General features: G+C 31.8%; 1 protein-coding gene across 1 annotated transcript in view; it reads left to right on the top strand.

Annotated features, from left to right (window-relative positions):
- Window positions 1–3660: 3660 nt before the first annotated feature.
- Window positions 3661–17545, top strand: part of LOC111056275 (SPRY domain-containing SOCS box protein 3) — a 31561-nt gene continuing 17676 nt past the window's right edge. The window contains exons 1-3 of the mRNA XM_022343629.2: window positions 3661–3893; window positions 7170–7360; window positions 15687–15789. Coding sequence (XP_022199321.1) covers window positions 3773–3893; window positions 7170–7360; window positions 15687–15789 — 415 coding nt within the window. The 5' untranslated portion in view covers window positions 3661–3772. The remainder of the gene's footprint in view (window positions 3894–7169; window positions 7361–15686; window positions 15790–17545) is intronic.

The raw sequence follows: 17545 nt of genomic DNA, 5'->3' as shown, positions 1-17545 counted from the left end.
GTAATATTGATCAAATAAGATTAACAAGTTTATTTTTGAAATCTAAGTTTCCTCTACTTAAAAGATCTACCGTCTACGAAAGCCGGTTAAATTTTAACCGTGATTAACTTTACAAGAACCGATCAGAGAAGGCGATTTTGAAAAGACGACTTCTCTGATTGGTTCTCGTGGAATTAATCACGGTTAACATTTAACCGGCTTTTGTGCAACTGGCACTATGTCCTCTATGATCACATTCATCATGTTTGACAGTTTAGCAGGAATCTTTAGTTTTTAAAAATAAATTCTTATTATTGCTTTATGTTATAAGTTTACTGTGCTTTATGTTTTTATACTAAAAACTTTAGTTTTAATTGAATTACACCAAACAATAAAATATAGAGATGTCTTCTACTATCAATCATAATCTGATTAATAAGTTTCTTGCTTTTTGTATTTCATATTGTACAGTATACGTAGTTCATTGTATCTCTCATCTTTTGTAGGTACCGTTCTGTACATCTTTTTTTATAAGGAGGAAAGATTGTTTTAAAGTAGTAGAAAGGATGAAAATAATAGACCTAACGTATATAAACACTAACACTAGTATAAATCAGTTTTATAGTTATTTTTCATGTTTTGGAATTATTTTTCAGATCAAAGAACTGTAAACTTGTAATAATTAATGCATTTGATTAGCATAGAAATAAAACCGCTTTAATTATTCCAAATCAATACCAAGAATTACAATAAGGTACCGTACCGCAATATATTGCATAAGAATTTATTCCATAGGATGGATCAATGTAGCTAGAATACATTGTATTCTAGATTCCTTGGGATGAATGAGTAACTTTACACTCCAAAGCAAAGCATGAATTTATCTTCCTTGCAATTGACATCTAATTAATGTAATAATCACTCATTTTCTTGATAAAATTAATAAGAGTTATTATCAAATAATAAAAAATAAGTAATATACAATTTATACACGGTATTCAAGGAGTGAGTAGATATTAAAATAATGGGACACAGTTAATTCAATGAAATCCCAGTATATTTTATGGTACGGTATTCTGTTGAAGACATCATCTGCAATTACAAAAACGGATAATTTATTACAAAAACATAATTTTATTTTAGCCTTAGGTTCTCGATCTTTAACTGAAAACAATTTAATGATGATTTGAATAATAGAATTCTGCTCATTCAATACAATAATATACTAACTTGTAAGTAATTTACTGAACAATAGGCATTTAATTTTTAATGAATATATTATTATAAATCTAATACATATACATATATACTATAATACTATAATACATAATACTATATGTATATGTATATAATAATTATTATATTTATAATAATATATTCATTAAAAATTAAATGCCTATTGGTCAGTAAATTACTTACAAGTTAGTATATTATTGTATTGAATGAGCAGAATATATATATATATATTATATATATATATATATATATATATATATATATATATATATATATATATAAATGAATAATGAGTGCCGGTTGCACAAGCCCCGGTTAAATTTTAATCGTGATTACCAATCAGAGAAGCCGTCTCATCAAAAAGAGGTTCTTTTAAGGTTTAGTTCTTAAGAGGATTCATAAGAAAAAAATTAAGTTTTTTTGTACATTTTTTAGTAATTTGATGTGGATTGTAAGTTCTGTGGGTAGCTGATGACACAAGCTACCCATTAATTGAAGATTAGAAAACTTTTCAGGAGAACAATTTGAAAGTTTGGCATAGCTGCAAAAATCAGCTATCATATTTTTTCTTAACTATTTTACACTTATAATTATATAATTATATTTTAATAATTACCACTATTATTCATTGCTCAAAATGTTCATTGAAGTACATGGTTTACTCCTTTCATGGTGATAATCAGAATTCATTTTCAATTGTTAGTTGTAAGTAATGTTTTTATAATTTATGTAATTGTGAAGGTGCGTACAGATATACGCGCCGCGAACATGAACAATTCTCTTTTAATCAGCTGACTATATCTGTATTTTTACAGAAACGGTAAGATACAGATATAAAAAGCTTGGCATCAGCTGATTATATCTATATCTTATACCGTTTCTGTAAAAATACAGATATAGTCAGCTGATTAAAAGTGAATTGCTCATATTCGCGGCGCGTATATCTGTACGCACCTTTATATTGCAGAACATGTTGAATGCCGCTCAAGACAGTAACTTTGATGGATGTTTTATTTACTTTTTTACACTATTTAATCAGCTGATCTTTGACTATTTGATTATAAAATATCAAGAAATAAAACATTTATTTAAATTAACTATTAAGAATTTTTGCAAGTGAGGTCAGAGATAACATGTTTTGCCATCTGCTAAATGTTTCAAGTCACAATGTAATGTAACAGTGTAGGAAATATATTAAAAATAGATTTTTCACAAATTTGAGTTTATTTTTTATGAATTAATTGATATTGTGTACAAGAATTGATCAAGGTAACATTACTTGAACTGTTTGATAAGTTGTATGGGTTATTTAGTTCTCAATTCAGACTATTAATTTTCAGATTTTATGATAACCTACCAGTACAAGCACTTATCAAATTTTGCCATCTTTTGATAATTGGATTATTGTACAAACCGGTAGTAGAGTGTTGATATAATATTATATGTAGGCCTACTACTTATCAATATTTGTCATCTTAGGGATTGGAAGAAAATGTTTTATCTGGCTTGGGCATAAGGCCTCTATCTCAGTTATATACAGAGATACAACATAATCCTATTATATTAAGCGAGCAATTTCTGTATTTATATATCTGGTTATTTATGTTCAACGGATCTCGAAGACGGCTCTAACGATTTTCACGAAATTTGGAACATAGTAGGTTTATAATATAAAAATTCGATTTCACTAGGTCTCATCCTCGGGAAAACTCGCTGAACGACATTAAAAGGATAATTCATCCTTGGCTGAAACAGCTGAGACTTTTGTCGTCTGTGGATAGTAAAAAAGTAAGGGAGCGAGTGAGTATGAGAAAAATCAAAATATCGCATCCCTGAAATTCATAAGATGACGTATAGCCAGCTGTGAAATATAAACACGATAATTTTAGAGAATTGTGTTCTGTTTATCAATAAATAAAAATAACCAGCGAAGCTCGGTTCCCCGATATTATCAAGTTATACCATTATCTTACAGATTTAATTTTTCTGAACACAACAATATGCATAACTCAATTTGGTCAAAAATGTGACTTATCAGCTTTTATCATCTACCCATAGAGTTGTAAGTTTATTTTCATGTCATTAATTCGAAAACTATATGTATTTATAAGAATATTTTGTATTAGTACAACTATTATTATTTATTTTAGTACCTAATTCTGTTGATGTATTTTACTTACTTGAAACTAAATCTGCGTTTACACCAAAGTTATTTTCACAAGGTTAATAACTTAATCCTTATAGATTCTATTTGATTGAGCATAACTTACCATACACATGATGAACATTTTGTTAATAACTTTGGTGTAAACCCAGCTTAAGAACGTTTGAATTTAGGCGCCTTTTCTGCTTAGATCATTCTATATAGATTTCTAGAAAACAAAAGTTGGATAGGTAGCAGCACTGTACCCAATAATATTTTATTGAACAGCTGACAAAACAAGGTAGATCTTGGTTTGTGTCGAACTCTCGATTGTGTTTTTGTGTTTTATCTTGTTTGGGACAGAAAGTGAAGTCGGACGGTGAATTTATTATTTTATTTCAACGATTGATTTCAATGGTGGACATTTCTAAGTTTGTTTACTCCGAATTGTTAGACACTGAAAAGTTCTACGGTAATCCGTTTTGCAAGTGCGATAAGAAAATGGCTTGTACCTGTAATGGCAAGGAGATAACTTGTAAGGAACTAGTTTTTACCTACCACAATTATATTATAATATAGAAAATATTAGCTTTTTCTAATATGTTTTACTTTTATTTTTACTTTTGTTTGGTCTTGGCCTAAATATCACAACAATCTTTACCAATCGGCCAATTATTGGTTTGCCGTAATTTGCCAATTGTAACCGTATCTACGGACTTGTTTATTGTACGGACTACGTTTATAACAAATATTTTAAGAAGTAACTCAAAATAACATTTTATCTCATAGTTAATTAAAATCAACAATTATTTTGTAGTTTACACTAACTTATTTGTATTGATTTGATAACCTTAAATTGTGAAACTACAAATTCGTTTGTTCAGCCTAAAACTAACCTAAGTTTATGCAAAGTAACAACAATAAATTGACTTTTAATTTCAGCGGTAGCATTTCTGCCGAATACTTTTTTAATTTTATTATCAGACATTGTACTATGTATTTCTGTTTTAAATAATGTATTTCCAATAGTGTGTAATGTATTTCTAAAATTTATATTAGAGAAATCAATCATATACTACTTATCAATAAAATATTGAGCAATCGGTTAGCATGATATCTAACTTAGCTTTTAAATATAACACTGTTGTACCACACCCCAAAAATTTTTATTTGAGTTTTCACTCTTCAAAAAGATATTGGGATATTTCACTCTCATGTGAAAACAATTTGCATTATTTTGAATTATTTGCCCCATTGTCATTGAGTGTCAGTGTGCTACTGCTCAGTCAGCAAAAGATACTATCGGCTCCGAAGTATGGTACACCCCAGTGTAATATTAACGCACGGTATGCTATTTTCCAAGTTCAGCGTACTAGGTATTTTAATGTGTTCAATTTTTGTCTATTTGATTTTACTTTTTCTTAAAAATTAGTTTTTGTTGGTTGTCTATTTTTTATGTTCCACCTATTCACAATTCACAGAATAATCCAGATTCGACGTCTACTCAATTTCTCCAACAAAATAGCCTATAAAATTAATCTAGTTTTGAAAGTTATAGAATTGCTGCTGCTTTTGGAAAATAATTTTAATATGGGTGTTTTACACATTTCATTCGTCCTTGTGTGAAATATAAATATGTATTATGGTTCAAATGATTTTCATCGAAAAATATGAACTTTTTGTTGGGTATTATAAGGAAATCCAATAAATTCTATTTCTTTAACATGAGTGAAAATAAAAGTAGGTAGGCCTACTCATTTTTGACACCCATAATTTTAAAATGTGATCACTGTTTTACCTGCCATCTGAATAGTTTTTGTGTTATTGTGTATATTGAAATCGAACTCTGTGACGCCATCGATCCCACAAATGTGGGTAATGGATGAAGCAGAAGGTATTAGAGGTATTAAATGAAGGTAGGCTAAATAATGATGAACCAAATACAAAAATATTTTTCCAAACAATACATTTTATGTAATATGATCATGAAAATGATGGCAATGATCAGGGAAACCCCAAGTAATAACTTATACAAGAATGTTTCTCTAACTAAAAGTGGTATCATGTCATAAAAATAATATAACATAGAAAATATCTGTAGAAATAATTTAAAAAATTATCGGAATTATGTAAATTATGATAAGAAATAATATTTCAAATTACTCTCACTAAGCACTCAAAACTGATTAATTTGAAAAAAATTGTTTGAAAAGTCTCTCGGTTCCACTGGAAAATAACAAATTATCATGAATATCGGGGGACCGACCTTCGCTCTGGAGTACAAAAGCATAGAACATTTATCACGAAAGAGGAAATTATAATATATTTATAGTTTTTACAGAAAAGATTCCATCTAATTACAGTCTGTTGAGATCAATAATTCTCAGTGGAATGCAAAAATCTCTCACAAAGGCCCAGTTGCACAAAAGCTGGTTAAATTCCAATCCTGATTAATTTAACGTGAACCAAATCAGAGAAGACCATTTCGAATGGACGGCTTCTCTGATTGGTTCTCCTGGAATTAATCAGGATTAAAATTTAACCGGCTTTTGCACTAAGGTCCGCCGCAAAGTAGACCCACGCTAATCCACGAAAAGCAACCCACGCCTTGGGATGTTTTGTAAACCATTGCTATGCTTCTCCAGGCATCTGTTCATACATGCAATGAATAATTCACTTGTCAGCTGATTGATTATGATTAATTCTATAGCAATGGTTTACAAAACATCCCACGGCGTGGGTTGCTTCTCGTGGATTAGCGTGGGTCTACTTTGCGGCGGGTCTAAGTACCTGATTGAATGATTGCAATAGTTCAACAGCTGAGTCATAATTTTCTCTCAGTCCCATGCATTCTCTCACTCACTTCCATTATCGACAGACGAGATTATCAGCTGTTTTTCCAAGGAAGAATAATTATTATTATATCCTTTTGATATCCTTCAGCGATTTTTCCCAGGGATAAGACCTAGTGCAATAGAATTTTTTATTATAAACCTACTATGTTCCAAATTTCGTGAGAATCTTTAGAGCTGTTTTCGAGATCTGGTGACATACAGACATATACTTAAACATATATAATATCGGGGCACCGAGCTTCGCTCGTTATTTTTATTTATTGATAAACAGAACACAATTCTCTAAAATGATCATGTTCATATTTCACAGCTGGCTTTTTCACACATACTACCTCGCTCACTCACTTTTTTACTATCCACAGCTGTTTCAGCCAAGGATGAATTATCATTTTTATGTCGTTCAGCGAGTTTTCCCAAGGATGAGACCTAGACCTGCAATCGAATTTTTATATCATAAACCTACTATGTTCCAAATTTCGTGAAAATCGTTAGAGCCGTTTTCGAGATCCGTTGAACATAAATAATCAGATATATATATATAAATTACTCGCTTAATATAATAGGATAAACAGAAATTGCTCGTTTAATAGTATAGGTTAGAAAGATAATTCAACCTGGAATAGAGCAGCGAAGATAAAAATAACAAAAAATCCGAGATAAGAAAACTAGACCTCAAAAAATTTTGCTCCAAGCGTTTCACTCTGATCACAGCTGTGATGACTCAACAATACATGATTACTGCATGATGCATGATTTTGCATGTCCTACCGTTAGTGGCCAGTCTAATAGGGGTGCTTTGATGAAAATAGCAAACCAACTATACTTAGATATATAATAAGATCGAGTGATAGGGCCCTTTGATGAAGGTAACAAACCAACTAACTTTGAATTGAACTGTTTGAGGATTGTGACTAGCTTAATCTGAGTGGAGAAAAAATGTAAGACTGTGGTTGCAGGTTACGACTGGTGTTGGGACGCGGAATCAGCGACTGCATCAACAGTGCTGCGTCGAAACAACCTGGAGGTGCACTTCCACCCGTCTTACAGCTCGGGCACGGCCGCAGTGCGGGGCAATCGCCCGCTGCAGCAAGGCAATGTCTACTACTGGGAGATCAAGATGCTGACGCCCTTGTATGGCACTGATGTGGTCAGTAAATGCACAGTCACATTCACCTTATACAATGTCAGTGGAAATTATTCCTGTAAATCTGATCTGATATTTAATGGTGATTAATAATGATCAGAGACTTATACACGGCACTTTTATGAACACGGTCATTTCGGACTAAGTGTTATCTAAATTTGGGAGAGGAATAGTATCATTTTGATGATGTACTTATTGTATAATAATAAATAAAAAATAAATAAATAATGAAGTCAGCATCTGAATTGCATTAGCTGGCTACCCTTGTCTGTCATGAGTTCTATGCATCTTCAACGTCGCAGCGTTACCAAACTGCTTGTAGACTATGTTCAGATGTGATGAACTACCAAAATACTTTATTTCAATCATGAAAATTTATAATTAAATAATGAAAAAATATATTTAGTGACGAATAAGATATAATTGATCTTGTCGAGTAAGATATTTTATTTTATTGATCATTTTAAACAATAGTACAGAGTGTCCCAAAAAATGTGGAACAGTCGAAGTACATAGATTCTACATGAAATTTGGAACAAAAAAATTATCAGTAAAATTTCCTTATATCGACCACAGCTTTCGAGATATATAGATTTTTTTATATTTTTATAAACGTCAATAACTAGAAAATTTAATTTAAGGATATGGTTGGAAAGCGGAAGAATTTTTCAATTAGATTCATATAATTTGTTCCTTTGTTGAACGTTTTTGAACTTTTCATGAGCGCTCAAAATTAAATAAAGTACATTAGAGTACTTTTCTAGTTCAAAGTCAAATTTCAAACAGTTTGAACGCGCATAAAAAGTTCAAAAACGCAAACAAAGGGACAAATTATATGAATCTTATTGGAAATTTCTTCCTCTTTCTAACCATATCCTTAGAATCAGAGTTTGACTGACAATTTTCTAGCTATTGACTTTTTTCAAAATATCAAAAAATCTTCATATCTCGAAAACTAAGGTCGATATAAGAAAATTTTTCTGGACATTTTTTGTAGCAAATATCATGTAAAATCTATGTACTTCGACTGTTACACCTTTCGTGGGACACTGTATATTATTTACTGTTGTTAGAAATTACCAATAATATAAAATGAACTATTCAACTTCAAGATTAATGCTCAATTAGGCTGTATCATTCGTTACTAAATATACTTTTTTCATAACTTGATTAATTATACATTTTCATAATTAAAATGAAATATTTTGGTTGTTCATCACATATAGACTGAAATCAATTAGCAAAGCTGTGGAGTTGGAAATGCATAGAGCTGATGGCAGGATAGCCAGCTAATTCTTAACAGATGTTGACTTCATAACCCGAATTTCACCACAGTTTGATTGCCTGATGTGTTTTCAGATGAGTGATTGATTTATAAAACAGTGCACTATTCATACACACCAATGTTACTCGCTTACCTAAGGGTATGATCACATTGAATGCGTATAAGTGCACGTCAGATCATGCATGAGCCGAAAAACAAAATCTGCAAAAAGTTATCGAAACACTTTGTGACTTGTCTGTAGCGTTATCTATTGCTCTTTCCATAGTTTGTTTCTCATCTGCGCGCTTAGTCGTGCATCGTGCATAACCAACCGTGCACTTGTACATAAACGCATCCAATGTGGTATCAAATGTGATTTTTTCACAATACAGTGATCAAATTTTTAACGTTATAAATGGCAGTGAGATACTGAATGGCAACAGGAAAACTGATATGGAAAATTTATTTGGAAACAAGGCCGTTACATCATTGAATTGAAGATACTAAGGCCCCTATTACATTAGGACACCTAGCAAGTCGCAGGGCATTGATTGTTATAGCATCTATTACTCAAACAATGATATACAATAGTGCTTGTTACACCGGCCGCTAAAATGTGTTGTGCCGGCTGCTGTCTCACTCGGATCGCCAGTCCGGCCACCATTGATCTCTGATGCACCATTGGTCACCCAAGATGGTATCCTAATTCAATAAGGGCCCAAAGATTAGTGTAACTGCGTGCATTATACAAACTATAATATAGGTTAATATAAATAGAAAGAAAAATGAAAATCTCACTACCCTTTTTTGAATTATTTTATCAGTGATGAATTTTATATTACCAGTAACCCTATACAGAAAAGAGATATATATGTTACTACCTAAATTTATTGATTAACACCACAATAAAAAATATAAAAACTTTTGAAAATGTAAAAGTAGTGGTAAATAAATATGAATACCCGAGTTTCAAACATTTTCTTCCATAGGTTTCCACTTTTTGTCAAAATCATTATAAGAATAAACTTGACTGAATGAATTTTGTCACCTTATACAAATTTAATTCCAATGCAGTTGAGACTGATGTTTGTCTAAGCCATTTACACAAATATCTTACTCATTAGAAACAGCATAAATTTGAATACGAGAAGACAAACGTATTACACAGAGAAAAAATTACGTGATTATTTTAGCTCAATACTCAGTATTGCTACAGTTGCGAGTTGTGAGTATTGAAGTTGAAATTTATTTATTGCAAAACAAAACAGTTTACAGTTAATATGATTAACACAGTATAAATTATTATAAAATTACAAAATACTGTAGAAAAGAAATACAAATACATTTAAAACTAGTGAATTAATTCTTGTGCACTGTCGACAATCGTCAACATGAGGAAAACCTTTTGTGTTGGCTTTGTGTTGGCAGTGAGTCGCAGGATGACAATTTCTTCTCACAATATGAACCCTGGTTTCAAAATACAGAGAACAAGGAAGAAAACCTTAAAAAAATTTAACAACACTTTTCAATGAAACCAAAAACTCAGAAAGCAGCAAAGGGGGACGTCCAAAAACATACACACCAACAGTACTCAGTAGATCAATGAAAGACAATCTCTGTGACGGGACTAGTGAGATACTGAATGGCAACAGGAAAACTGATATGGAAAATTTATTTGGAAACAAGGCCGTTACATCATTGAATTGAAGATACTAAGGCCCCTATTACATTAGGACACCTAGCAAGTCGCAGGGCATTGATTGTTATAGCATCTATTACTCAAACAATGATATACAATAGTGCTTGTTACACCGGCCGCTAAAATGTGTTGTGCCGGCTGCTGTCTCACTCGGATCGCCAGTCCGGCCACCATTGATCTCTGATGCACCATTGGTCACCCAAGATGGTATCCTAATTCAATAAGGGCCCAAAGATTAGTGTAACTGCGTGCATTATACAAACTATAATATAGGTTAATATAAATAGAAAGAAAAATGAAAATCTCACTACCCTTTTTTGAATTATTTTATCAGTGATGAATTTTATATTACCAGTAACCCTATACAGAAAAGAGATATATATGTTACTACCTAAATTTATTGATTAACACCACAATAAAAATATAAAAACTTTTGAAAATGTAAAAGTAGTGGTAAATAAATATGAATACCCGAGTTTCAAACATTTTCTTCCATAGGTTTCCACTTTTTGTCAAAATCATTATAAGAATAAACTTGACTGAATGAATTTTGTCACCTTATACAAATTTAATTCCAATGCAGTTGAGACTGATGTTTGTCTAAGCCATTTACACAAATATCTTACTCATTAGAAACAGCATAAATTTGAATACGAGAAGACAAACGTATTACACAGAGAAAAAATTACGTGATTATTTTAGCTCAATACTCAGTATTGCTACAGTTGCGAGTTGTGAGTATTGAAGTTGAAATTTATTTATTGCAAAACAAAACAGTTTACAGTTAATATGATTAACACAGTATAAATTATTATAAAATTACAAAATACTGTAGAAAAGAAATACAAATACATTTAAAACTAGTGAATTAATTCTTGTGCACTGTCGACAATCGTCAACATGAGGAAAACCTTTTGTGTTGGCTTTGTGTTGGCAGTGAGTCGCAGGATGACAATTTCTTCTCACAATATGAACCCTGGTTTCAAAATACAGAGAACAAGGAAGAAAACCTTAAAAAAATTTAACAACACTTTTCAATGAAACCAAAAACTCAGAAAGCAGCAAAGGGGGACGTCCAAAAACATACACACCAACAGTACTCAGTAGATCAATGAAAGACAATCTCTGTGACGGGACTATTGAGATACTTATCTTGTTCAAATGCTATTTGGACGGGTACGTACTACTTGAAGTGAAATTACCATTCACCTAAGTTATGTTATAATCTAGTCAAAGAAAGGTTATAGAGGGAAAAGTTGGGAAGACAATTTTTGACCCCACAGTTCTGTTAAGGGTAATAAGGAGGTAAACATATCAAAAGTCCCCACCCCTACCCCCCTGTGCTAAGGGGGTGGGGGTGGTTTAAAGGTACCATTTTTCGGATTATCGCATAAAACTCAAAAACTATGTATCTTAAGGACTTTAAAGTTTACATAAACACATTAAAGCTTACATAATTTCCTACAATATTCATTTCACAACTTTTTTTTATATCTCCTCTAGTTTTCGAGATATCCGCTCTTGAAGGTGTGGCATTTTTGAAAAAACACCTTTGCCACCAATTTTCTTTTCTATATTTGCTCTTATAAGTTTTTAAAAATCGATGGAAAAAATCCATGTTGATTATGAGCTTATATAGCATTTTATTCTCTCTAATTTGATGTATAATTTAACACTTTTACGAATTTCCCAACACCTTGTGCAGCAGCTTTAGTGTTGAGTGTGAAATCTCCATTTTTGCAACAATAGACCAATTGACAACGGAATTTGGAGGGAATGTTTTAAACAAAATTTTTGCAGCAGCTTTGTTGAGACTAGTTGGGAGGAGAACATATCAAAAGTCCCCATTCCTAACTCATGTGCTAAGGGGATGAGGGTGGTTTAAAAGTTGCTTTTTCTTCCACGCTCATATCTTGAGAACAATGCGTTCAACAGACATAACTTACAGTTCAAAAATAAAGCTTGATAAATTTTCTGCACCTTTTGTTCAGTGGAATTTTGTGATTTCCCCAACAGTTACCGAGATATTCGCTCTTGAAGGTGGGACTTTTGATAATTATGTTTACCTCCTTACTACCCTTAACAGAACTGTGGGGTCAAAAATTGTCTTCCCAACTTTTCCCTCTATACCCTTTTTTGTGCCTGGACTATTAGGTCGATTTGAAATAAAAATTGAAGCAGTCATTTTTCCAAAAATTATCAACTGGCAAGTTTGCCGAAATTAGATTTACGTTACATTTGAGATTTATTGTGAAAATCGACTAATTATAAAATTAAATTCGAATTCTATTTTATGGTGATGTTTACTTATGCCTAATTAACTGTTTCCAAATCAATGTTTGCTCTGCTATGTGAAATGAAGGTGGGCTTCGTTAAACACCCAACCCGGACAATACTGTGCATATTGGTCAATATTTTTGTATAGCTGACAAACATTTCAGATCCAAGCAAGTTATATTACAGTGCTTTAAATAAGACTTATGTCAAGACTTGTGGTGAACAATATGTGTTAATCAGTCTTGAATGTCCAGTTTCATTATTAAACACCCTTAGATAATGGCAAATCTATTCTAAAATCGTCGTGGTGAACAATATGTGTTAATCAGTCTTGAAGGTCCAGTTTCATTATTACACACCCTTAGTTAATGGCAAATCTATTCTAAAATCGTCTTCAGTTTTGAGTATTAATGTTTGGCCAGTTTTCAATTTTTTGTTTCATAAAGATTTTTAATTCTATGTATTAGACCTGAAAAAATGTTATATAGCTCACCGCAACTGTATATACAGTACTGTATATACTTTCAATTAAGGGAGTGTAGTGATTCGTAGGCTAGTGCATAAACTGCTTGTGTAGTAGCCTAGAGTTACTGGATTCGAACCCAGTGGGTGAGACTGTCGGTCCCGGCTGAAGTGTGATAGTCGTAAGGCCAATCGACGGTTTAAATAATATTAAAGTTTGACGGTTTGATGATATTATATTCAGCCTTGGTGGTTCCCTAAGGGTCTCTCCATCAACAAAAAGCCATACACACCATATTTTATTCTAAGGGAGTCTTTTTTCGATATCTCTGTACTTCTTCTATGAAAGAGGCCACTAATGACTAGTTTATGATGTCTCAAGCTTGATTTCCCACATATCAGTATCAGTTGGTACCATGAAAATATTACTTCCATGCTTTCTAATGGGGCTATTCACACTCACTTGGCCGGGATGTATGAATAGTTTCATTAGAACAACAGGAATATTATTTTCACTCTACTGGACACGTTCACTGATACTGATATTTGGGAAACTTGTATTGACTCACTTGAAACTATTTCAAGTTGATTATGTTTTCTCAGATGTCTTTGAAAATACACTATCTTTACGTCTCAGTCTGAAGTCTGTCTACTCGTAAGCATCAGCATCGTTCTTATGATTATTTACCTAGAATAAGCAAATGGTATATGCAATGATGTAATTCAATTATTTATTAGTTTCGAACCAACAGATAATTCCGTGGAATTCACCTTGGTAAATATTGGAACTTCTGTGTCCACTCTAGGCATTTTGATTATTTATATCAAATGTATTTAGATATAGTATAATCACCATTTTACTAATCAATAACTAAGAAAAACTTCATTATTCAATAGCCATCAAAATAGCTACAACCTAATTAGCATTAATCAACTGTTACTCTCAAAAATGCATTACTGTCAATAGAAAAACCTTATATGAATGACAGTTTTGTGTTTCTATTTACTCTAGTAATATATTTTTTTTAATTTTCTATTTTATAAACCAATATATAATTTCATGTAGTTCTCTGTATAATTATTATTCAAGAATTAATTCACCGTTCTAGATGTGAATTTATAATTTATTATCCATTCCATTGAATACTTGAACTGTAATATAGCCTACGTATGATTCGTGTGCTAATATTAAGTGCCAACCGAGGTGAATGAATATTAGAATACCTTGCTGTGTCATAGTTAATGGTGAAATAATGATTTTATTTATCAGAAAAATCATAATACAATTTTTGTAATAATACAATACACAAATAAACAATTAAAAATTAATATTAATGAATCCTTCTGATTAAATTACACATATACAAAGCTTTACAGCTTAACCGCATATGGGAGTATCTACAAAAGAAATCAAAAATATTCCTTTCGATAACAGTTCATTACCGCACCAATTGAAAAAAATGATAATAATAAAAATAAAAGATGATGACACATTCACTGGATTTTTGCACTACTAACTAAATGAAAATTTATAAAAATGGCATCCAATCACAAAAAACAATAATATTCATGAATTATGAACTATTTCACACTAGGTATTTGTTCAAAATTTATCATATTGGGAACCATCGATCAGTTCTTATCAGAAATCCAAAGCTAAAACTATAGAAGAATTATACAATAATTTTATAATACATAATTTCTACATCTTCGCTCAGATTTAACAGGAAAGTCTTCAAATTACGTTTAAACAGCTGTGGTGAGCCAACAATGAATGAGGGCAGTTTATTACAGAATTTTCCTTCTAAGAATAGAAACGATTTCCTAAAAAAAAAGTTGAATTGGGTCTTGGCACTCTGATCAATAATAGTGTAGTTCATAATTGCTAGCTTGATGGATTGTAATAAGAAGAAATTACCAAAGAAAATGTTAGTAAATTCATCCAATCTGGGACCCAGTTTTATAAAATTCTTAAAACAGGTATTAACCAAGAACGCTTTGAAAAGCATTCGCAGCATCAGCCACTAGAATCAAATGAATAGTTCTGATTGGTTGCTAGAACAACAAAGTGTGCTTTTCTAAGGCCGATCACTAACGACAGGGCAAGTGTATCGAACATATGTAAACGGACATGTCTTTGAACAAAAAAGACATTCACACGAAATGCTACGATCGAAAAGCAGCTGTTTGGCAGTATCTTCCAACATAAAATGAACAAAAAATAACAAAATGCTTCCAGTGTTTAATAAATTACTGGAAAATTACAAATTATAATATTACAAAAATAGTTCAACCTAAGATAGAACAGCAAAAAAACAATAAACACCTCAAAAAATGTTGTTTGAGGCGTTTTGATGATGACACAACATGCATGATAAACATGTGCTTTTGTCAGCACACGTGTTCAACACACGTGTCCTGTCGTTAGTGGTCACCCTTAAAATAGTGCCAAATATTTGTAAATACTTACTTGCCTCTTAGTTTGCAAATTTCTTGCCATATATGCTTCATCAGAGCTCTGTGTAAATTATTATTATATTCAATTTGTTTTTTATAGCCTATTTGTCAGCAATATTAATTACATGTTTCTTTATTTCTTCTAAAATGTTATTGATTGATTTGTGTAGATGGTTGGAGTTGGCACCAAGAAGGTGCAATTGGATAAGTACGCTCATCAATTCTGCAGCCTCATGGGATCTGATGCCGAATCTTGGGGTTTCTCTTATACTGGTAAGTTGACACATTAATCTTTCAAAATTCCATCCTCTTTATAAACCTCATCCTTAACTAATACAATTAGTTTATTAGAAAGTCTACTATTTGATTTTCCTTCACATTATACATATTTTTATCATCAGTAATACGAGGGTCATTTTATTTTAACTTCCGATTGGCCATAAATAAAAGACGAATGTATATAAAAGAATAATACTCACACTAAGGGCCGTTTGCACAGTGTAAGTTTAAGCTAAAGCTTAAACCAAATCCGGATTTTTTTTTTGGTTTAAACTAAAATTCCGTTTGCACAGTATCAGTTTAAACTCTGTATCGAGTTTAAACTCTGGGAAAGTTTAAACCTTCAAAGCAGGAGGTTTAAACCAAATAATTTGGATTAACTGGACATCTGTAAGATTTGATGGGGAAACAGCTAACAGTAAATTATTTGTCGACGGTTGTTTTTAATGCTCTGTAGACGATAATAATTATTTAGGTTATAGTGAATCATTAATGATAGAATTGACAGGAATTGATAAGAAGTTTTTAATGCGATTGATAAAGATGACTGCGAAGAAATTTTAAAACTAAGAAAAATTGGGCAAAAACGAATGATTTAAATTTCTGGGATGATAGAGAATTTTCTTAACGGTTTTGCTGAGTAAAGCAACTGTCAATCCAGTATTTGATTAAATAAACCACTTGATAGAAAATAAGACAATTTTTAACAGTGGTCTTTGATTAGGAAACATATTTTTAATAACAAATATCTGAGATATTTTGCTCTCGAGCGATTTCTAATAAACGAGGAAGACCGTAGTAGATTTAAGCGTGACAAAATCGCTTTTTTAAAAACATTCTAAAATATATTTTTTGGTGCCTACTAAATATAAGCTTGTATCTAATAGTAATATAGCATTTCATCATTTTTTGAAGAATTTCTTGATCGCTTTTCACTTTTATTACCGTACAGCTTACAGCTCTGTGGATTTTGAACAAGGAAATAGTAGCTACATAACCTCAATTTACTGATGGTTTGTAAACAACAAATTTCCTGTAAAAGTCAGCCTTCCTGATATTATAAACGATGACATTCTATTACCAACTTAACCCTAAACTAGTTTAACTTAAACTGGATTAGTAAGTGCACTGAGAAAACCGATTCAAGTTTAAACTTTCAGATTAACTTAAACTCGATTAACTTAATCGAGTTTAGCAATCTATACTGTGCAAACGGCCCTAAAAGTTACTTATTCTTCAACATAATTGCTGTGAAGATTGAGGCATTTGTCATACGAGTAGACCAGCCTTCCAAACCCCTCTTCATAAAATGCTGCCGCCAAATGAGTGTATAAGTGAGCTATGACGTTGTTTTGGAACTCCTCGGTAGTATGAAAGCTTTTATGATTGAATAATGTAGATTAAAAATATGATGGAAGGCTTTTATTGAATACATTGAATGCAGTAGTGGAACGAGAAACGTGAACGAGAACCAATCTAAAATGGAACATTAAATTGTAACAATTGTAAAATTGTAAAACAATTGTAAAATGTTACAATATATAATTTGGCTACTAGACAACTAGTACAGATGGTGATCTGCACCTTCTGTAAAGATATGACAAAAGTTCTGCCCTCAAAGTTATGCCTTGAGTTTGGGGTAAAGGTATAAGCTACTAGTGGCCAAGTTAGGTTTGTATGGCGGGTTATCGAAATCCAATTTCATTTGTTGGAGAAGCCGGTTGTTTGCACCAGCACTGTGAGCCCGAGT

This window comes from Nilaparvata lugens, chromosome 10, assembly GCF_014356525.2.
Source record: "Nilaparvata lugens isolate BPH chromosome 10, ASM1435652v1, whole genome shotgun sequence".
Classification (NCBI taxonomy): domain Eukaryota; kingdom Metazoa; phylum Arthropoda; class Insecta; order Hemiptera; family Delphacidae; genus Nilaparvata; species Nilaparvata lugens.
The sequence above is the reverse complement of the archived record's forward strand: the minus strand, read 5'-3'. Positions and strand labels throughout refer to the sequence as shown.